Source organism: Diadema setosum, chromosome 20 (genome assembly GCF_964275005.1).
Source record: "Diadema setosum chromosome 20, eeDiaSeto1, whole genome shotgun sequence".
In the NCBI taxonomy this organism is placed as follows: domain Eukaryota; kingdom Metazoa; phylum Echinodermata; class Echinoidea; order Diadematoida; family Diadematidae; genus Diadema; species Diadema setosum.
Genome location: NC_092704.1, coordinates 16,930,192 through 16,954,728, shown reverse-complemented (window position 1 = coordinate 16,954,728; position 24,537 = coordinate 16,930,192). Strand labels below are relative to the sequence as shown.

The 24,537-nt window shown below is 38.6% G+C and overlaps 1 protein-coding gene across 1 annotated transcript; it reads right to left on the bottom strand.

Annotated features, from left to right (window-relative positions):
* Positions 1-349: 349 nt before the first annotated feature.
* LOC140243465 (protein dispatched homolog 1-like) lies at positions 350-23,285 on the bottom strand. Its single transcript, XM_072323142.1, has 6 exons — positions 23,183-23,285; positions 18,082-18,754; positions 12,207-12,330; positions 11,442-11,679; positions 7,912-10,358; positions 350-448 (listed from the first exon to the last, which is right to left on the bottom strand). The coding sequence occupies exons 1-6, from the start codon at positions 23,283-23,285 to the stop codon at positions 350-352; spliced, it is 3,684 nt and encodes a 1,227-aa protein (XP_072179243.1).
* Positions 23,286-24,537: the final 1,252 nt, after the last annotated feature.

The window sequence follows — 24,537 nt, the reverse complement described above, 5'->3', positions numbered from 1 at the left end:
GTTAGCCTACCAAGATCTGAAAACATTCCGTTTGAAATTGATGCTAGGCTATTAAAGCCTATATGCAACTCCGTTAAGTTTGTCAATTGAGCAAACGCGCCTTCAGCTATCCTTTCCACGCCCGTGATTTCGATGCGCAATAGTTCCAGATTAGAAATACCACTTAGCATGCCTTCGTTGATTTCAGTAATTCTCGAAGCAGATTGCAGGGTCAAATCACGAAGATACTGTAAACTGCTGAACGCTCCTGGCTCAATGAATTCCAGATTTCGTGATGTAAGACTAAAACGACGGAGGTTCGGCAAATTTTCGAAATCCTGCGAGGTCAAGTTCCGTATACTATCAGATACTACATCCAAGATTTCCGTTGTCTCTGATATGTTGGCCGGTAATCTTCCATCTGGAAAATTGGTTTGACAGAGCACGCGAGGAGGAGCATCAGGTACCCCTGTTGGAAAACAAGAACATGTGGAAGGACAAGTCTGACCTGCCGCCTGAGACACGAAAATGAGAAGAAGAATCAGGGAAGCAGCGGTAGAGCACAGTCCAGTTGGGTACGACGCCATCCTCAGCCACGACTCACGAAGGCGCGCAACAAGATTGTTGATTTTCACACCTGTAACAAAGTAGTAGACAACAAAGAACAATAACTAATAAATATGTGGTTGTTTGTTGCATTTTAGTATCAAAACTGTAGCAGCAGGGGCAAGTAAAATATACAAGAGGATTACTTCTTTCAAGCGCCTAGGTCTACTCATAACTCCCCTATGCAATTGATAAATGGTTGATGTCAAGTATGTGTTATATAATGTTAGCGTCAGGATTAATGAATTTAATGCGTGATAGCAACGGCGACACAAAACCTGATGAATCTTCTGATTCAGAGGCAGTAAGAGATGTCAAACACTCTGAATATGGGAGTTTTACCAATGGAAACAAGGCAGATCAATATTGGAAATATGGTATCTATATATGGAGCAAATGCCCGCGGGGCATTATGTTCTTCTTTGTCACCATCGAGGGAACTTGTAAAAAGTGCCCCTGTCTGGAGAATTTTACTCGTCCAAGGACGCTATCAAAGTTCAGGATATCGGGGACGGCCTGCGATAAGAGGTAGATTCTAAGACTGCAGACAATAATTGTTTAACAAGAGGCTCGAGCACAACACTGTCTAAGAATATTTTTGACACAAACGCAATGCAGTGGGAACAGAGAAAATACATGACAATATTTTGAGTTTGGAGCAGTGAAATGTTATTGGACTGCTGTCACGAAAAAAAAAAAAACTGATTCTTTTTCAGTATGTTTATCAGAAAGATCTCGCTAGCTTCATTTTCAGATCTATTAGAATTCAATAAAGGCGTGATTGATCGTTATTTACAATTTTATAACATATCTTCATCATTCTCTGATTTGTGTGGAGATTTTTTAGCCTCATGTTGATTAGTAAGACCATATTACCCAGTGTTTATTCATCCAGAATATCGGAAATAGCTCAGATTTGAATGGGAAGATCAATTATGAAATTACTAACGTCATTACTTGGATGCCCCAAGCAACAGGGTAACTCAGCCTTAGTTTTTTTTTTTTGTTTTGTTTTTTTTTTAAATATATAATAGCCATTGTGGGGAAAAGCAAATAAGATGCAGAAGAGGTTTTTATTGTTACCATAGCGCTCCTGTCTAAATCAGGATTTATTGCACACCCTTGAAAGGCAATACTTGAGCCTTCTCTATAATCAGAATATCTTAGATTCAAACCAAACACCCCTGATAAGAATTATGATTTTCACAAATTGAAAAAAAGATGTTGTGAAGAGTCGTGCAAGCGGCTCACCAATTGCTCAAAGTCATCAGTTTGGATAGCTGTAGATATGTTGGTAAAACTAATTGCTACGTGACAAGGTATCCAAAAAGGATCTTTCTATTGCCAGGCTTTGGAAACAGCAACGCCTAAGTCAATGAAGCGTACCAGTAATAGTGACCATTTTGAATGACACACTCAGAGAATGCAAAGTGTGAGCTGGAAGTGTGGTCTCAGGGTTTTATATCAGCCCATCAGACAATTCTTCGTGAAATGAAAAAAAAAAAAACACTAAAAAGTACACAATGGTGCGAGTTCAGAAATTCGAGGGATATAGATATCTTGACTCTATGTAGCACAGGGGGCATATGAATTGATGCTCACGGAAATTGAACTTGAACAATTATCGAGGAATGTTGATTAGCAGTTCGGTACGGACTTTTAAAACCTTTATTGGTTGCATGTATACTCTCCAAAATCTTTTTCAAATCAACAAGACAACAGTAGTGGCTTACGTCAACAATAAGAGAGGCTCCAAATTCTGAAAGAGCCTGTACATTGCAAATGCAAGTTGACATTTGTCGATCCTTCATATCTTAATCATTACTAATGTTGCCAAATGAATACTTAAATACGTGTCATATACAGCTGTATTTGGCGATAATTTTCCCCTTTTTCAGAGTGGTAAGATGCGCCACTTCCCCCCCCCCCCCAAAAAAAAAAAAAAATCTTCCAAACTGAAATTCTGCCCCTGACAACGCGTCAATCACTGCTAAAATATTGATATGATAAACGAACGACATTGCAAAGTTCTCCCAACCCAAAGGCCCAATTCTGCACCCCTTCTCCTACAATGTTCAGAGTATTTTGGGATAAGGGAACCTCGTAATCACAAGAAATTATGTATACATATATATATATATCTATATATATATATATATATATATATATATATACATATATATATATATATATATATATATATATATATATATATATATATATATACATATATATATATGAAGCAGCCCTTATTCCTCCTTTGCAAATATTTACATATATATATATATATATATATATATATATATATATATATATATATATATTATCAATATCCATAAGACAGTATAGGATTTACACCTTTTGTCAGAGTGACAGTTATTTATCAAAATGTATGACATGGAGACAGGAAAGGAGTGAAGAATAATTGATACTTACTGTACCATGTGCTCTTTATTCACTCAGTGAGACTCGTAGATGAGCGAGAACTTTGATGGAAATGAAATGAAACGGGGTTACATTAATTTTTCTTCCATTAAACGTACACTTGACAGGAGTTAAATTATGATCAATGCCACATGCTAAACTTCGTGCTATCTGTTTTTTCTGATTGCAGAGCAATATGATCGTGTGATGCAATTTATGTTTATTAGTAATGTTCATAAAAATACACAATTGATATTCGTTTATTGGCAAACACATCAGTAAAATACTGTGGAATTATATTCATAATAATATTGCCATTACATATCAAGGTATCTTCAGATAGTCGCACGCTATAAGACATGATTCGACGGGAATTGCAGTATTCACATAGTCTTATGACCTTGGACTTTTAATGCATGTTACATTTTTTCGTTTTTTGCGATCCTTTTTTGATAGTTTCGAACAGAATTTTCCATATCAATGTTTATTTAAGTAACGTTTAATTCCAGATCTGAATTAGAATAATAGAAAAATTATTACTCCTTACCTGATGACAGAAAAAGTGATGTCATTAATGGCGGTATTCACATCAGTTTTCAACGATTCGTTCCAGACGCGCAGACTGAACTTTTTTAACGATTCGTTCTAGACGCGCAGAGCGAACTAAGCGATCAGCACTCTGAAGAATGTCAGAAAGGCGTTGTCAACGCTCCTCCTTTTTAACAAAGAATATTTGTCCTTATATTCCTCTCTTTTGGTAGTCTCTCTCTCTCGTTTCTCAGTGTAAAGCATTTTTTTTTTTAGTGTCGCTGTCTGTCTTTCTTTCCATCCATCTAATCTTAATGTTTTTGGTATTTACTTCTTCAGTGGCAACGCAGTGTTTGATCGGTCAATAACACAGATTCTGAGAGCTTGGCGATTATTGTAAAAAAAAAAGTAAGCTCTTGTAAACATGATTTTAAAGACAAGTTCATAAGGGGTGGAGCAACAATGGACATGCCCTATGAGTGAAATGCGTCTTTGGGGATTGCTTGAGTAGGGTTGTCCATGAGGGCTATTTGATCGCTCCCCCAAGTTGTAATACGAATGCATAACAGTCCTGTCAGCCGTTGATTTGTATTGGAGTGTCTCTATTTACTCACCGTGATTTCAGCAGATCCTGAATGTAAAGCTCTTACATTGGAAAGCTTCTCGGAGGTGTCCTACCCAAAATATTTCTTCTTCTTTTTTTTCTTTTTTTTTTGTCGCCCATCATGTACAGATATTCTACGAAATGCACACACGAGCACACCGACTTCTATCTTCGATTTGATGAAGATTACAATTACCAGAGTATATTGTATCCAAATATGTATTGTTTAGAACAAGTTAGACAACGAGCTTCACGTGAACGGCATTGAAATGATAAAAATTGTATCTTTATTTTGAATCTCATTCGTGTCTGTAACATCTGTATAGCTAACAAAAGTGTTTGCATACTCTTTGTAGTGCAATGTAATGTAGGCCTACATCTTTAATCTAAGCTGCAGATACGTAGGAAGGAAAGAATTCTGCAATGTTTGGAGCACACATAATTGTATGTTATAAAACCATTAAACCTACTTCATTTGACATTTTCCGACAAAATTGCATCTAATTGGTGCAAGGATTCGTGAATGAAGTCGTGCTGATCGAATCACTTTGTGTGTGTGTGTGTGTGTGTGTGTGTGTGTGTGTGTGTGTGTGTGTGTGTGTATTTGGCAATGTTAATCGAGTCACAATCAAAATGATATTTTTCATTATAAGTATATTGACTTTTTTTACACATTCCATGCCCGCGGAACCATTAACCATTATATTTTATAACCCATGTTGTAAGTGTAGATTGGTATTAGAAATTCAGTTCCTTGGCTGGCTTCTTTCTAGATTGTTATTTCAGTGAAATTTATTTCAAGATCACTATCATGTTATCACCTTCGAGAAAAAAATCTTCATGTGTATACGCTGCACGAGCAGCATAGCATGATATACCTACGACACGTGGACATTCATCGCTCCTAATTCAGGCATCTGTTTGTGTCAAAAGCGTCACAAAGTATGATAGGATCATGGTCCTACTATGCACATGGACTATGAAAGAATGTTTTTCCTTGATCCATCACCATCGCCGCCACCCGATTATGCGTACATGATTGTATCATAATGAGTAATTTCAGATGTTTGGACAATGACTGCAAAATCATGCATCGTCACTGACAAAAGAACCGCTTCCTTCATTTCGGTCTTATTTGGCTGAGGTGCCTTTTCAAACTCAACTGCATTTGAATAAGCACCAATCATGGGGAGCAGCAAGCCTACAAACATGACAATTTTTGTGTCAAAAAAAAAGTTATTACTGAAGTAGACACGTCCGGACACGCATGTAACGTTGCTTAATGGTGAGATATATTTAACTTTACTGGCCATGTTTACTCTAAAACAATGTGCGAAAAAGGGAAAAATTAGAATGCAAATATCAACTGACATGCCAAAATATTTGCTTTCTCTTGTAAAGTACGTGCATTTGGCAAATGGAGCAAGCTAAGCCATGATTGTCCAATGTACACTACAACTACACATGCATTTTTTCTTCATTTTAGAGAGTTATTAACTTCTCCGCATGTCATGCATGTAGTCTTTAGATATCTCAAAGCGCTGTCTTGTTTCTAATCCAGGCTGGCTGTCGGTGATGCACGATGAGATCAAAGCAGGAAAGCATGTTCAAAATGATATTGTGACGCTTTTGACAGAAAGAGGTGTTTGAAATAGTTAACGAGTGATGTATGTCCATGTGTGGTTTTAGTAAGTCCGTGATGGGATCAAAGAAAGACTTCCGTTCATAGTCCAGAAGTGTAGTAGGTCCATGATATTGGGAAATATGCTACTTCTTTTCCTGTCAGTGTTGTCTACTGTTTATTTTGTTTTATTTCTGGTCTTTTTTTTTTGTTTCCCCGCGGTGTAAAGGAGGGGTTATTTGAATCTGCATATGGCACACTTGACTTTGAATGCAGACCTGCGTAAGGTTAATACCTGTATTTGGCGAATAATTGTTCGGTTACATCTGGTGAGTTTTGAAAGTTGATAACCTATTGAGAAAAAAAAAATAATTCGACAAGAGATTTCTGGACTTAGTAACACTTGAAAGTAAGAAACATACAAATGTAACAACCGACATCTGTAGAGTTAGCTTACTGTTAATGATCCATTACACGCAAACAGGCTAATAGACTTCTTGAATAAGGTGTCAGTATAAAATCGTATATTACCACATAACCAAATACACAAACATACACATTGATACACAAACAACGAGATTGAAGCCATTCACGTTTTAGATGATTTATTACATCGCACATAAATTATAGTCCATTATGTCTTAAATTCTTAATCGACCAATATATGACATAAAAAACGATGTATATTGTGGTTAAAGGCTTGATCGAAATAATGATAATTTTCACACTGAAGAATACAACAAGCATATCAACGGATAACTAGACAAAATGAAATCGGAAACTACGAATATAATGAAGCCCGACATGACATCGTTGTTCTGTGAGCTGTCAAAATGTTTACATAAAAGGTCAATGACTTCGTAAAAATGACATAAACAGTGACAACATGGAAAACATATATTTAAGCATGAATTTGCTGTTAAAAATATCACAAATAGCAGGATCGATATGACTTTATTTTCTAACATTGAGTTTCATAAAGTGATTTACAGTGATAAATCATTAGCATTGATATACTATTGCTACAATGTGAATATTGACAAAAATATTGCACTATTTTCTCTTCGACTTTGATATCTAAATATATTAACTTTTTAAAATAAAATCAGTATTACGATTTTAATACCTTGACTTTTTAAAAATGGAGCATTGTATTGTCAGTGAGCAAACTGTAAACATTGTTAATGTCAATAAATCTGTGTATGACAGTATAGTGTTAATGGAGTGTTGATGATACACATGTAAATAGCACATTATGCTTTTATCTAAATAGCTTCTGTACCTGTCCCAGTAGACCTACATGATAGCACAGGCCCGTAACTAGGGGGAGTTTGGGTTTAACCCACCCCCATCCTCTGTGAAAATGCGAAAACTTCTTTCCACAGTTACAAATGCAAATTACTGTGAATTTGCAGATTTCGTAATCAGAAAATAATCATATCAATTCAAATAACCTTGGCGGGTTGGACCCAAACATTACTAAATGACGAATGTATCGTCTTACTTCTTGGATATAAAATTTTCCAAATATTCCACCAAAAGTGCGCTCCGGATCGCGTATTTCAAAAAAAAAAAAAATAAGGCAAAAGGGAGTAGGGTATCCCCCACCCCTAACAAACACACAACATCCCCCGCTCGGTCGCTGCACTTTGATATTACATTTTGTTTTGTTTATTTTGTTTGTTCGGCGCTTTTTCTCACAAGATGAATAAGTAAAGTTTACAAACATACTCCACCCAGAATGTGCCCTGCCCCGTTTGCTGTACTCCACTTAGAAAGTTCTACTTTATCTGATTTGGACCCCCTCCCCTCCCCTCCCCCCCCCCCCAAAAAAAAAGTGGAAATGTGTGTCATTTCCATTAGAAATGTAGAATTCATTTGAAAGAACAGAGCTTCATAAGAATCACCATAACAGGAATCCAAGGTTGCAGCTATGAGCACGGAGTAGTCAAATAGCTTATTTTTCACCCTAACGGAAAATGATAAAGGGGATGTCTTTATTGCTCTTTTAAGCATCTGCTATGAAAGCCCCATTCACATTATTGTTGGAATATTGGAAAGTGTAAGGTGCTTTTACTTCTTTCCCCATGTGCCTATTTTCATTTACCCCACTGCAACACGAGTGGTCTTTTCTGCTTTGTAGGTTTACTTGCAAGCAGTTATTTTCGGGGCCAACCACCCTGCAGAGAGACATAAAAAAGAGGGTGGAATAGGCTAAACTTACTGTCATTACTAACATTAGAAAAACGCCGATTTGCTGATATGAAAGAACAGTGGCTGGAAGCATGCATGCACCTGCGACAAAGGTGGAAAGTGCCGCAGTGGATATGGCAGACGTTAGTTGTTTAACTGCGTACGCGGAGCGGGAGATGCGGTCACCAGCCGGCGCGATCCTGTATGCCACGCCATAATGAATCGTGAAATCCACAGACAGCCCTACTGCAAGGGTCATCACTGTGGACTCTACAATATTTAGTTCCCAACCCATGAAGACTAGCGTACCAATTGTAACAAATACTGTACCCGCAATGGACAACATAGCATAGAGTGTGATCAAGATATTCCACGTGGTGAGAAGAAGGACGAGGGCTGCTACGCCAAGGGACATGCCTATGGAGAAGGGTGTCCCGATAACAAGACTGTGCTGAAGGTCGAAATAAAATAGTTGGTTTTCTGTGAAACTGGCAAACCAACCTCCGGCAAGAGACTCGGGAGCCTCATTCATTGTTTCCTGGCCCCAATTATCCACTGTGGAATAAAAATTGTCAATACTTGCATAGACCAAGGAATAGCCAGTGGTACTTGTGAATGACAGCAACAGGCCTTTGAGTTTATCGTCTTCCCCGAAACGAGCAGCCTGCTCCAGATTTCGTTGGGACAGAAGAAAGGCTGAGCACTGTTCGAATAGCGCACTGTCATAAGGAAATTCATGCTGGTTACAACAAGGATAAACGTCTGCACCCACGACCGGACTGAAACATGGGCCCTCCATCATTGATTTCAAAAGATCGATGAAACAAAAATCATTGGTAGTGTCCTCCTCGGAATAAAATGACTGGTTTCTTATAGAGGAGCAGAAGTGTAGAAGCCATTCTTGTGATTGCGGGGCTGATATGTTGAAGGAATCATCTAATACAAGAAAGCCCCTGTCATTTGGGTCCCACTGATTACCATTGTCCTTGGGTTTGACACCCCACAGAAACATGATCGGCATCTTGTTTTGAGCAACACGTTCAAAATCAAAGCTAGGTTTAAAGACTTGATCGTACTGTTCAAGGTAATCAGAGGAGACGAATACTTGAAACTCAGGATAGGATGGAAGATTTAGTTTCGGGTAGACAAATATGGCACATCCACCGCCAACACCGACTAAAATGAAGAGCACAATCCAAAGGTATCTGAACTTGAAAACCAGTTTCGGTATTATTTCCTCAAAAATGAAGCGCGCTGCAGTCTTAACCCTTTTCTGAGTTTTACGGAAAACAGTAAATTGTGATTTAAGTGCTTCTCTGCGACAACATTTTTCAAAGTATTTGGCCTCAATTATTACAATGGCTGGGAGCCAAGTGACAGTGAACAAGAAGTTGACGAGTACAGCACAGCCTGCGTACACCGAAAAGCATTTGATGGTGGTGATAGAGCTTGTAACGCTAAAGAAGAGAGCAGAAGAGGTTGTGAAACTCGTAACAAACATGGTGACAGAAGCATGACGGAGCGTCTCGTGAAGAACTACTACCATGAGCTCCTCATTCTTGCCGTGTCTCTTGCGTAAAGACCTCCAAATGTCAATGTACACAAAAGTGTCATCTGCGCCTATACCTAGAAGCAGGACACTGGCGAGGACGTTGAGGAATGGAAAAAAGGGAAGCCCAATGACCATGACATACAGAAAATACGACACGACTAATGACATAGCGATGTCAATTATGGTCATGACTGTAACGAAGAACGACCCAGTATAAAGCCAAATGATGCAAACAATCAGACCCACCCCGAATGCAATGAACTTCATGTCTGTAACCAGGTAGTTCGATAGAAGGTCGAATTTGAGCTGGCTGCCAACAGCTCTGATTTGTGTAACGTTATCCCTCAGGTCATGCCCCTGAATATTGTTGAGAATGAGAGTCTTGGTCAAATCGCTATATCCAGAAATGGGCGTAACCATCAACGTGAAAGGCAGCAGGAAGTCACCGTGTGCTATGAGAGAAGCAGATTCAGACGGTAGGAGGTAATGGAAGATATTAAAGACAGCGTTCGTTTGCAAACATTCTCTCGGAACCGTCGGACATGATACGGGTGAGCAGTCGTTGGACAAGGATCGGTTGCTGTAATGTGGCGCACAACGACGAAGGAGAGCTTTCAGGTCATCGACGTCGTCTTCAGTGACGTCAAAACACGAGGGTTTGCCCTTGATGGCGGCTGTGAGTTGACCGAGCGAGACGGGTTCGCAGCTTTGGGCCACAGAGCTAAGTAGCGAGGAGTCATTGACATGCTGGTCGTAGAGACGGCACATTGAATGGAAGGCATCAGCAGTAAATAGCTCATCCCCACTACGCAGTCTGGAAAAGACGATGCGAAGATTTCTGGACAGTGATACTGGAGAGAGCAAAACAATGAAGAGAAAAATATTGATATTGAGAAACACAGGCCAGCACTGTTACATTCTGACATCAAAAGGCTGTATCTTGAACATAATCAACTGGTGGCATGGACTTTACAAAGTAAAGCATGGTTCAAGCGAACATTTGTACTAAAATGTCTCTGGTGGCCAATTTGATTCTGTTTCTAGTATAGAAGGGCTAACCAGTTGTCGATAATACAATTTATTCTGTTAATTCGAAAATATATAGTAACTTCGTTAATTCCGCATTGAATATTGCTTCTGGATCGATCTCTTAAAACATTGGAAATATAGATTCATAAATCTGAAATATCCTTGTTTCTGATATTCAGTCTTGCCTTTTCCGATTTCTGTCTGTTTACCCTAACGTAATACCTTGTATTCTATATAATATGCATTTTAGCCATTTCACTCGGTTCAGTCGTTCCCATTTACAGAGAACTCAACACCACTATATTGGTAGTATTGGGGGTCGTTATGCATGGAGTAAAATAATAATAAAAAAGTGAATGACGTTTTATCAAAATCAGACCTAAAAACGGGGAAGTAATCTATTTATTTTTGCACACTTCTAAAGAAAAAAATTTTAACAGCAGCATTAGCATGCTAACTTCTCTATTGTTGCAATTATTAACTACATCTTCCACCTCAAAGATAATAATAATAATATTAATAATGATAATAGTAATAACGATGATAATAATAATAATAATAATGATAATGATAATGGTAATGATGATGATGATGATAATAATAATAATAATAATGATAATGATAATAATAATAATGATAATAATAATAATATCAATTTACAAAGGAAAAACCTTTGTAGGGCCTACATAATTCTGTATATTATAAAGTTTACATACTAATGGATTGCAAAGTGAAAAAATTCAAAAACCTTTTAATGAAACTGCTGTAGATTAACTGCTTAAAATTAAATTCAACATGGAAAGAAATTGTTTTTCCTTCAGATTCGTTCTTTGTTATTGGTCTCTTTTTAAAAACAAAACTGTGGCTTGGTTTACTTGTTTCTGTGGGTTCGTTCCTCTTCCTACCTTGAGGTATACAGGAGAGCAGAGAGCTATCATTACTCGCCGCCGGGTTAGTACTAATCGAACCGCTGTTGTCTGGTGGAGAAGTAGGCAATGTCTCGTTTTGGGCACCAGTCGCACTTCTATTGGACACAATGTCATGATGTGATGCGATGTGGAAGTTTGGATCGTCTTGATGACTGAAGAAAAGTTCTAGACCGACCGTGCGATCACTGATCAGAGTGTGTCGAGACTCGAAGCCCTGCAATCAAGCATATCGATAGAAAACCAAAGACTAAAGATCTCTCGTTGGCAAGGTGACAAAGACTCTTTATTTCGACTTGCAGACTATTACCATTGATATCAAAATAGCAGCTTGTTGTTCCCTAACGTGTCTTCTCACGTTTCACAGATTTTTCATATCATGAAAATATATTTATCTTCTTCCTAAGTACAGCCCACTATTACCTCTTCGTTTCTCCCTCCTTTTCTGGACATGACATTAAAAAGAGTTAAGAAAGTCACACGTGACTTTGCGACATACAGGTACATAACATTCAATTTTCAAACTGGGTCTCTTCAGTTACAACCACAGGAAGAACTTTACCAATTACTGGGCATATATAACGGTAACCAATTTCATCATGACTAGAATTTCTTCATGAGCATGTAGGTTTCGGGTCTGAAAAAAAAAGAAGTTTTCTTCAGTGTCACAGTCTCAGCGTTAATGTGTCAGGCCTTCCTATTATGAGACAGATAAGTTGATGCTGCCAAGAGTCAAGTCCCTACATTGAGTGGGTCGTCGAATGAAGGCAGATCGCTGAGAAGAAATGAAACAGCTCCAGCAGCGACGGTAAGAACAAACAAGAGGACGCAGAATGACACTGGGAAGCGAACGAGGAACTTTGCGTACCTGTATACCAAGACAAACAACGAATGAAGATTAAGAATAAATTATCTGATCAATTTACATCCAAAATTGTATAATTAGTACTTGTGCAAATTTCATGACTTGGTAACAAAATATCAAACTTCTTCGTTAAAGATTATACTGTATACATTTATTCATATACATTTATTTTCATACTTCCATTATTATTAGAATTCTAGTTGTGCATGATCAGTTAAGAGGTGATTATATCAGACTACGTAACTGTCAAGTGAACACATTTATCAGTTTTTGTAGCGGAGTTATGCAGATGAATCCCATCCTGCATCTGAAACATTACTTTTGCCGATACATTAAAACATTATTTACATTCACAATGTTCGAAGTACGAAATACAGTGAAAGTAAACATGAAAAAAAGGCACTTATTTGCACAGTGTGTATATTCCGTAGGGAGAGGGGATGCGCCGAGTGCGTAGACACTCTCCCCCTCCCACAAATACACACAAAAATGGAAGACAAAGAACATCAAATAGGAAGTTACATATAGAAAGTCAGATTTATAGAATAATTAGACTAAACAAATAATAAGTGAAGTTCACGTTATATATAAAAGAGTATCTTGCAGTCAATGCTTAATTCCCTTTTGGTATTACAGTGATCACCTTGATCTAGATCAATACTTCTCAACCTTTTTCAATCCAGGTCACACTTTTGCTCCCCCCCCCCTTTGTTTTGAGCCCCAGTTAGAACTATATCCAATCGGCTTTTTTTTTTTTTTGTAGTTGTTGCTTTTTGCTTGTTGCCGACATCGTTTGCATAATGAAGGAGCACTTTGCTCTTACCTTTTCCAGTAGGAAGGGGAATTATCACCCTCAACATAATTACGTCAGTAACATGTGTAAAGAACGTGTAAGCGGCCTTTTCCTAGAGAAAGTGAAATTCTATTAGCTATTCCAGAGACTCGATGGATTATGATTGGCACCTTTACAGCACCCTGCTGATATATAGTGTGGATCAAATATGTAGAAATGATATATCCTCGTGAAGAAAGAAAAAGTACGTCAGGGAGAACAAAACAGATTGTACTACATGCGTTTTATTCACATCTCTCCCTCTCCCTCTCTCCCTCTCTCCCTCTCTCTCTCTCTCTCTGCGTTATCAGAAAAAGCCTTCGTGGAAAAAAAAAATTAATTCTTTACAACGCATTCCTGTGTGCGGGCGGAGGCGGTGTGTCTGGTGACGTCATTCTATTTTTTTCTTGGGAAAATTACTAGGAGATTTCAATAAGAGATGACTGGAATGAAAAATGTTGTCATTAAGGTCAACCATTCTTTATTTGGAAATATCGCTAGGCGTTTTCTCGTGATTCACTCACGATATGAATGAAGACAAGGCTGTATCCAAGGTGCTTTCATAACGCAACGACCGTGACAGATGAAACAGCTATAAAGGAAAGTGAGTAGGAATTTCTACAATTCCATGCTTTTTTTAGGTCTTTTGATTTGAAAGCTCTTCAGGGGAACTGAACGCTGTTGCTGGGGTAGAATAGACCAGTTTAGTACTGCTTGATACTGAAAGTATACTGCTTGAAAGAAATAGGACGGACATATTTTCATCAATAGATAAGAAATTTCATTGATTTATTGAAATAAACATCGCTTTGCAGGAGAATAACGCACTAGGGAATGCTTGACAAGCAATCGTGATGAGTGTATTATCAGTCATTATAATCCGAAAGTCAAACAGCAAGTCCAACTCCTATAACGTAGTACAGAAATGTGCGAGAAACAGAGGAAAAGTTATGAAAGATGGATAAATAGGAAAGGTCGATCCTTTGCGAAATAATAATGCACGATGCAGTGGAGAAAGTCGAGATGTCTCACTGAACTTGTATAGGGTCAAGGGTATGCATAAATCTGTCTTTTCTCTAATCATTCAAAGAACGGTTAATCATCGTATGCCGTTATGCTCTTATTCGTTGCCTTCGTTGATTACCTGGTGTGGAGACTATAACACATAAAAACCTGGGTATTGTCTTGAAACTATTTGATGAGTTTACCCTGTTTTAGGGGAGCTGAATCCGAATTTGGATGATGCGACTCTTATTGGCAAGTGTAGCGTACTTCATAATTGTGTACATGTGGCCTATAGACACACACATACAGACTTGTATAGTATACAAGTTATATTATAAAATATGAAGAGTTTGGTGGCAAAACGAAGTGACTTCAATTTTGTTGATTTGATATGATATATTTGCGATTATAAAGCTGCTAAAATCAAAAACAAAAGAGAAGAAAATGTGGAATTTTCTAAATCATGACCTTGATAATACTTTTTGTAATGTAACAAGTGAGCTATAGGCATCACTGGAAAGGTTTAATTTTGCTCTGATAATGGACCAACTCAAAATTTTAGCATAATTGACGCTAAGCCAGTTTTGCAATCAAACCCTTCACATATTAGATACAGTATATGTAATACATTATAAGTCCACAGTGAACCGTTCGCATTATGTTCACGCTCTGGACATGATTTTGGCTGAAGATGATTATTTTTTTTTTACACTTTTGACCTTGAATGGTTCATTATCTGCAACTAGTGTAGCTGGCAATTCTAGGTACCACGAGGAGTTTGTCTCAAATCACGACTGACGGTCAGCCCTGACATAATATAATATGTACCTTCCGTATTATCCACACCAATCATTCTGCATCAGTCTGTCAAAAACGCTTTATGCTGCTGTTGTTGTTTTTTTTTATTATTTTGCACCTTATCGCAAGGATTAGGGAGGACAACAGGAACATTCGTGACGCAGTGCTGTAAGTTAAGCGTACATGCCAGTGCAGTGACATGATACACGTATGTTGTCCGTGACATTTAACTGATGTCAAAAAAATTCATAAACTGTTGCGCTATATTGAGTGTTAAAAGTGTGATGTGTCTGGACAACAGAAGAGGGTAAAAACGACATATGTGACCATAATGCGAATTAGTCAGCGGTTTTGTGTATCTTTTTTTTTTTGACATTTCTGATCACATTGCAAATATCACTAACATTACATAAAAGGAAAAAAATCGTAAGAAGTTTCGTAACGCATGTCTACGGGCAATAAGCTAAAGAAAGTGTGTTCACAGGGAGCGGTCATCCTCACACAAACACACCTTTCCCAAACAATAGTGAGTTGTGCCATGGTATTTCCTGGCACTATTGTGGCTAATCTGGTGTGTCAATTCTTTCCACTTCATGTACACAAGGATGCTTCACGCTCGCTCTCTCCACTACGCCTTAAGCTAGCACGTGTTTGGTCAGTGCATTGTATTTCGAGAGGAGCAACGCAAGAAAAAATTCACGCATGCCAAAAACACGTACGAAGCCGGCCCAAGTCATCAGACTTAACTCGGAAGTAAGGCAGATAAAGAGGTACAGACGCTAATTTTACTGTGGTGGTCGATTGTCAGCAATAATGCCCCCCCCCCTTTTTTTAGAATCATAGGGCCTACATGTGTTAAACGGTAGTTCAGATGATTATTAAAGGCGATATCATAAATGCCAGTATTGTACTGTATTATGTTATATGCACACACAAGTATTTAAAAAGCGTGAAAGGGATTGAACAAGCATAAATATTGCCTTAGAGTGATGATGAAAATGGGTTGAAAACGAACTAATAAAGAAAATTTGTACACATCTCATAGGCATGGATGCAACCTGCAAAATAAGAAATCATCTCCTTTCTGTTAATCCTTTTTTTTTGGGGGGGGGTTCTCTGTTTACTCTTACAAAACAATTCAAAAAATGAAACCAAAAAAACCCACAAAAAAAAACACAAAAACAAAAACAAAACAAAACAAAACACAGCTACAGGTGCAGTAACGTATGATCTCGCCCATGATTATAATCATCAAGATTAAGGTCCAAGTCTATCTAAGGAGACAGCCCAGAAACTCAATTTGAACATCGGCAATAATTCCTTATCTTCGGGCATTTTAACAGGCAGGAAAAGGGAAACATTTTTCAAAGGTGTTTCTTTTAAATTTTCTCGATTTTTGTTTATTCCACGCATTGTTGATGACGTCCCATCGTATAGGATGGAAATGCGGACTTGTTTAAAAAGAATGTAAATTTTCTGTTTTCAATGGAGTTGACTGATATGGCTGAATAATAATGATAATGATAATAATAATAATAATAATAATAATAATAATGATAATAATAATAATAATAATAATAATTGCATTCATATGGCGCTTCATACTCGCGTTTCTAAGCGCACTGGTGCTATTCATATCACAAAAAGACTAGAAAACAAAATAAGATTAACAAAACCAGCATATTAACAGTAACAAAAGAAAAAGAAAAAAAATACATATGATACAGTGATACAATAATAATTAACAACTGACTGTGTGTGCCTCCAGGAAAAAAATAAACTTATAAACTTGTTGAATAAACTTGTTTTCATTTGACCTATCACTTATGCAGACGACCAGCTTTCACTGGGTTATAGAAATACATAAAACAATAATCAGTAGGCCTATGTGAAAGTCTGCTGTAGGCTGATATGGAATATACCTGGAGGGGATAGGATGCCAACACAGATCACTCCCGTTACAATGAACACACTTTTGACGAAATTTCGTTGCAACAAAGTGAAAATTCAGGTCCAAAATTATCATTATTAATGTCTATGGTGCAAGAGTCGCTTACAACAAACATGGTTACTGCGAAATTCTCGTAATAACGAAGCCGTTTTCGAGTGCCAGGGATAAGTAAAACAAAAGAATGCGATTCGTAATAACAAAAAGCGGATCGCTTACGAAATTACATAGCAGCTAGAGCATCTCTGCATTTAGTTTTCAAACTAAGCATGAAAGTGCAAACAACATGATACTCCATCTTTAATGTGAAACGGAAATGAAATTAATGAGATAGTATCGCATTTAACATTGCTTTTCGGTGTATGATGGGTATTTGATCATCAGCATACAATATCCACATGGTTTACGTGCTTTCAACATATTTTCGGTCATAACGAAATTCCGATGTAACGAAAGAAAACTGCCGGTCCAAACGACTTCTTTATAACGAGAGTGCACTGTACTGGGGCCCGTTTCATAAAACTTGTTATTAGTGACAACTGCCATATTTCTATGACAAATTTGCTCTCAGCCAATCAGATGCAAGGATTTCTGTAGCTTGTCACATCTATGACAACTTGCCACTGATGACAAGTTTATGAAACGGGCCCCAGGTCCATATTAGTCCAGCACTGGCACTGACTTGGCAAGTAGTTAAAAATATCGCGGTGAATTACAAGGATAACTCCTTCCCTCCCTCTCTATCTCTCTTTCTCTCTCTCTTTGGGTTTGTCTCAACAGGGTTTGACATTTATTTCACTGCAAGGATCTGTGTCTGCTTCGATCAGAACTTGAGAAGCGATGTACAGCTCCTCCAGTGATTTCCGTGAGTGAAAAAAATACATCCATGATAGACCTACTCAATAGAATTTAAATGTTGAAAGGTTGCTAGCAAGCATATTGGATCTTAATCTGAGATCTTGTTCGGAGACATTACTCGTTTACATGTTTGTGCATCTCATTCCGTCTTATTTTTTTTTCTTACCCAGGATGGATTTAGAAGCTATTCAACAGTTTTGTTTCATTTATTCTTTTTGCATTGCTTTGTTTTGTTTCTGTGGAGACATCAGGCGTGGCTGTTGTAAAAAGCAGTTAAAACTGCCACGACATGAGACAAAAATCGAGCACCTACCAGAAACGACACCCGTTCGGCTCAGGAAGAGTTTTCGATCTTTCTGTATTTTCGCAGCTCATCTCGTCAGATGGCGACTGAAGACTCTTCTTCTGGGCGTCATGGAAACCAGTGGAAGCAGAGATGTTACCACTCACGGTCGAAACTTCTTGCATCCAGTCGTAGTTACTATCTGGTAAGGGCAACCTCTCAACCCTCCCATTAACACCGTCTCGATGAGACATTGTACTGTTGACCTCATCCTTCAAAATGTCTACTGCCTCGAGAGTTACATCCTGGTCGTCTGGATGAAATTCACTGACGCGGTATGCATAGGGAATGCTGCTCAATGATGTGGAGATTCTGGCGTTCAGGGATTCTGGCGGGGAAATACCCGAGCCTGAGAAAGGGACCATACCTCTTGTTAGGGCGTGTTTCACCGGTGCAGGGTAAGGAAGATGATAGTATATTCGTCGACTGTCTTCGAATAGCATCTCGTTGACGGGTGCATGATGTTGATTGCCCTGTAAGGGTAGTCCACTTGACTTGGCGTACTTCCCATCTGATTTGGTATGTCTCAGGGACTTTTCGCTCCTGGAAGTCTGCGAACTTCTTTCCAAAGTGTTCTTGTTTACCCCATTGTGCTCTTTAACGATGACGAAGCCTTTCTCTTCCCATGTCTGCCGATTCAAGTCTGAGGTTTGCGTGAAAGAAAAAAGAACGTGGAAAAAAAAAGAACGTCAAAATTATCTTGTATATCACTGATGCATGAGACACACATATACTAGTAACAGTGAAGGGGAATAATTATTTTTTTTTTACTGTTAATTTGTCAGAAAGTGGTCAGGGTGCATGTATTGAAATTATGTGAATGCAAAACGTAATGACAGATAACTGAAACTAATATAGCAACAGATGCACAGCTATTGACATGTTCAGTGTGCTTTAAAAGTAGATGCGTTGACTAACCGAAAGTATACTTTCAACGCAAACCTTTAATATGCCATTTTATCGTGTATTCAGTGGAGTAAAGTCCGAAGAATGATATTATTAAGATACATTACTGCTAGGAGGTTATAAAATGAAACGAAAACACATTGAATAAGAAATGCTGTATGTCATAATAATTCATGAAATTCTTTCTCATGAGATCATGATATGGAATCACGGATGATACTGAACTGAACGGCAAGACGATGTTAATACACCGTCAACTATTTTACTCGTTTTCCTTGATGCATACAGACACCGTACCTGTTTTCCTCGATGTTATTTTGCCATATAAGTCCTACCTACCCATACAGTATTTTTAAGCCTTTATATGAGATTTGATTATAAAAAGTACGTACGGTAAGCCTACATGCATTCTGATATGTCAGAGATAGTGACAATGGGTGTAAGACAGAATACAACTGGGCTGATGAAAATATATTGATGCTTTGTCATTTGAGATACTCATTCCGCGTCTTGCCAATGCTGAATTGATCAATTACTGTTACCAGCTCGACTACGTGTATGAAAACATGATCATCTCGGACCCATTGCTCTAACGGGCAAGTTTTTTTTTTATTTTTTTATTTATTTTTTTTTTTTTTTGGGGGGGGGGCATTTACCTCCCCATCTCCTAACTCAGCACCACACGCATTACCACCAAACTTTCCGCAACTCTCATAATTTCGCCCAATCTCAGCTTCTCCTGTCCGCGCTTTCGATCAGTGGACTGCACAAATGAGCTACGCATGGTCAGGATTATAGGGAAACGTCTGATGGGAAAACTATGACGTTAGACTCCCATCATCTCCGCGATACTATACAGTCAATCACTATCTAAAGTCGCCTACGTGATGAGACAAGACAGAATGATATCAATGGTATATATATCATCAGCGTGATACAAGCAAACCCGCCCTCCGTATAACTATTCACAAAACGAAGTCATAGGAGAACTCTACACCACCGAAAGAATAAAACATCTCGAGAAAGAAAAAAAAAATAGAGCTGTCTGAAAAATGAGAATCTGAAAAATGACATAAGATGAAAACAATGACATGGTCAGACTACGACGTAGACCAGCAATCTCTGTGCTCTTACACACAAATCCGACGTGGAGGTTAAAAGTATAATAAGCCTCCGCGTCATTATAAAGACGTACAGTCCAACCATCATTTTCTTTGTCTGGCGTTACAACCAGAATATCGTCTTGCACAAACACTACACCTTGCGTTTGTTTGTTCATTTGTTTGATTGTTGATTATATCGGCTAGAAATATCAGCGTGCTTGAAATGCCTTGATGTTTCTGACGCTGTTCACTCTTGTTCATTTCCATCTGAGAAGATGGCTGGATAGCCCATATTCAGCTACGTTTAGCTGGTCTTCCATGGGGTCCAGTTGGATGTGAGTTGAGATAATGACTATTGAGCATGACCCCTTCAGAAATTACAAATATCTTTGGCTACATGGCTTTTATTTGGGTATTATGTTCACATGCATTTAGAAGAGTGTCTCCTCCTGCATATGAGCATGTCAAGGTCAGGCCCATACGTGATTGGAGGATTTCTTGGTCGTTCGTTAGCTTAGTGGAAGACAATGTGACTGACTGAAGAAAACTATATAAAACCATTTGATTCTTTGATTTGTCACAGCTCGATGACTCCTCTATCCATTGAGGAAATGATCTACATGGAACGGGACCAGTCAAATCATATGCAGCCTTAGCCCGTAAGACATTCCCGACAGTCAAAGACAGTCAGTGAGACATTATTGAACATCGTCCATTACTTCATTACTTCCATGCTCCCAGAAGACTATGACGTTGCAGGGTAAAAACCATTGACGATCGCCAAACAAGGAGTCATGAACTCGACCTTCTCGAAGTTGTACAGAAGACAGTATTAGCAGTTTTGGTACAGAAGTTCAGTAGTTACATTGACAGCAAACAAAAAGAAATTCAAAATTCCGCATACGTTAAGTGACTTTAGGTTATTTCTGATGTCAGCCTAGTCGGCTTCATCATCAAGGAAGATCATAAAAGAGACAGACTTGTAAAGACTTCAATAACCATTCCCCCAAATTGTTCACATTATAATGAATGTTTGAAAAAATGATAAAAAGATTGGGACATTGGTCCTCACGGTATGTCCGGGGAGTGGCAGCGTCTTCCATCTCCCCGGGCAATTTACACAAGTACATCCGATCTTAGGTGGAGTCGGAAGCACCAAACTGGCTCCAGTGGGTGGAGTCGAGCTAGCAACGGGCACAATTACTGGCACCTTTCCGGGTAAACATGTCGTCTTACACCCCTAGTATCCCCGCGTTCACATTGGTCCCCGCGACGCGGGGACAGCTACAAGAGATCTTCTCCTTCTTACACATCCGCACTCCTCTGAAGTCTGGGTGTCTCTTCCCATTTTCTTTCTCCCTCTTCATCTTCTATTGTTAATTCTCCTATCTTTCAGTCTATTTCTGTGTTTTGTGATCACCCAGCATTACTGACATATGTGTATAATATTCTGATATGTGTATGATTTTCGTGACTTTTTTATGCTACCAAATCAACCAAAACCAAAATCATAAGATTTTCAGTCAGATGGGATCTTTGCAATACTCATATCATTGGGCGTTTTTTTTTTTTTATTGTACCACGTGTAATATTTTTCTTGTTTCTCTGAGAGTGTCTCCTTGAGGTGGGATATTATTTTCCTGACGACATGCTGATCTTTACAGCTGCGAAATACATGGAAACCAGGGGTACACGCTGCAACTAGACATAATATTAGCCTACATGAGAAGGATACAGGCATTGGTAAAATTACGGCAAACACAAGCAACATCAGAGTCGACAACGCATACGGAAGCAACGGAACGCCAAATACAATGGCCTTGGTTGTAACAAAGGACGCACCAAAATTGAGCCGAGCTACGACAAACCGTTATCCATTATGCAATTTAAAGGGAAACCTGTCGAGAAGTCTGCTCACACAAGGACGCATGGAAGCGGGTTGAATTTTTACCAAGCTTTCTTTCTTTCTTTTTTTCTTCAGCTCTTTCTTTTTTTAGACACACCTGTGGAATGGATCGTTCCAGGAGCCAAATTGCGGAGGTGGACGCCTCCGAATGAGAGGACTGAGAAAATGGAGCGATTTGATTTAGAAAATTTATCTCTGCTGTCTTTATCGCTGAATATCCATCACGACAACTGAGACTCGTGCAATGTTAAAGCGCCGCCACTGTGCACGAGGAAAGTAGATCATGGAAGAGATCACATTATAAACGTGTCTATATGCTACATGGACTTGGGTTTGAGAACATTTCAAAGCAACAATGGTGTCAAGAAAATCCAGTTTGTGACGATATACTAAGTAGATAATTGACGAGGGCAACTAACTTTTCTCACTTAAAGGACAAGTCCACCTTCATATACACAGTTGATTGAGTGAATGCAGCAATGTTAGTGGAACACATCAGTGAAAGTTTAGGGAAAATCGGACAATCAGTTCAGAAGTTATGAATTTTTAAAGTATCTGCGCAGTCACTCTGGGTGAGAAGACTACAACATTGTATGATGTCACATGCGTAGAACAATATAAGGAAATATAAAGAAAACTTCGCAACATGTTAGTTTGAGAGAAAAAAGTGCACATTTTCTCGACTTGTCACTGACATATGTTAAGGGTAATATTATCCCCCCCCCCCCCGCCTTCTGAAAGAGGCAAGTCAAATGTCCTTTTCTTATGCTAGAAAAGCGAAAAAAATGTTGAATATTTTCTTTATATTTTCTCTATATCGTTCTATACAGTCGGTGGCACCACTAGCTGTCGTAGTCTTCTCATCCAGCAGTGACTGAGCAGAAACTTCAAAAATTCATAACATTTCAACAGATTGCCCGATTTCCCTCAAACTCTCACAGCTGTGTTCTACTATTATTGCTGCATTATACATGTCTATGAAGGTGAACTTGTCCTTTAAGGAGGAAAATGCATGGCGATACAAACGAAGGGAGTTTAAACTCGGTGAAGCGGGAAGCACAAGATCTATATAGCTTTAAAAAAAGAAGACAAATCAACTTAACCATTCGTAAGCACATCATGAATGTTAAAATGTAAAGGACTTGAGAAAACTTACCTCCTGTGAATATGACGTTGTCGTCCTCGTAAGCACTATTCGTGTAGAAACGAGATACGTAGTTAACAATCGCTGTCGACTCCTTGTTCTGGTAAATGAACATGTCGAGATAGGACCTGTCGTACAACACTGAAAGAGAGAACCGACGATTTGGATGTTGAAAGTAACTTCAGCTGAGCCGGAGTATTGCCGAAATATGAGACATACAAATTGAATTAAGATACTGCAAAGATGGATTGAAGTGGCCCCTGTCATACACCAGTGGTGTAATGTTCACCGGCCAAAAGTGAAAATCCTTATCATCAGTGCTAAACGAGCATGACATCAATTAGCAAATGCTCCCTCATGTGCATCACGATTATACTTCCGTCTGCCCAGTGTGAGAGTTTTTTGGGTTTTTTGTCGAGATTATTCCTCCCCTAGCTCCTACAGGTACATGTATTGATTTTTGAGGTCGGGTCTCCATTCTTGTCTGTTCATAGGCTCAGGGTGGGAGGGGCGTGCGGAGTGAACGAACTTTTCTTTCCATTCTTGTGTATATTTGTACCGTCTTACTTTCGATTGCAATATGCCTGCGTCATCGATTTGAATATTACGTAAGATGTGTTTGACTTGTGGAATCTCCTAGGCTGCATTCTCGTCCCAGAACTATTGCACTGACCACAGTCCCTCTGCCCTCTGTTCGTTTTCGCGGATTCTTTGCTCATAAATCAATCACATCTCCTTCATTTTTTCTCTTTCGGTAAAGATTACCAGAACATTATGTTTCCTTTGCCTTTTTCAGTCTACCTCTTTGAAGAGTCATACAAGTTCTGCTCACAATAGCCGCGGTCACACTGGCAAACGATCGAGAAGTTTGGCGGGGGTGTGGAAATATCCCTAGTTTGAGTGGGAAGTTTCACGAGGAGTTTCGCGAGAAAGTTTCGCGGGAAGTTTGCAGTCACACTGGCAAAATTTCGAAATCTTAAAGATCGCGATCTTAAACTTTTCGATCTTATGCCAATGTTGCAAGCTTTAATCAATAAGAGTTTGACTCTGAGGAATGTGCAAAATAATGGAATGTGTCCTTTTGTTCACACTAATCATACAAGCATGCGTACGCTTAATAAAGTATTCATGTTTTCATGACTATAAACACGTAGAAGTTGTAGATAAAGTGAGTGAAGAGAAAAACCAAAGTTATGAAATTTGGCAAATTTTCTGTGCACAGTTTGGCTCTCACCGTACGTTATGTGCTGGGTGGATGCCTTTCCTCGCCTGCTTATTCTGTCTCCCTTCTGATATCCCTTCGTTAGCTTCTAGAGAACAGCTTCCCTCTTATGGACAAGTATGAAATAGACAGTGGTACATGCTGT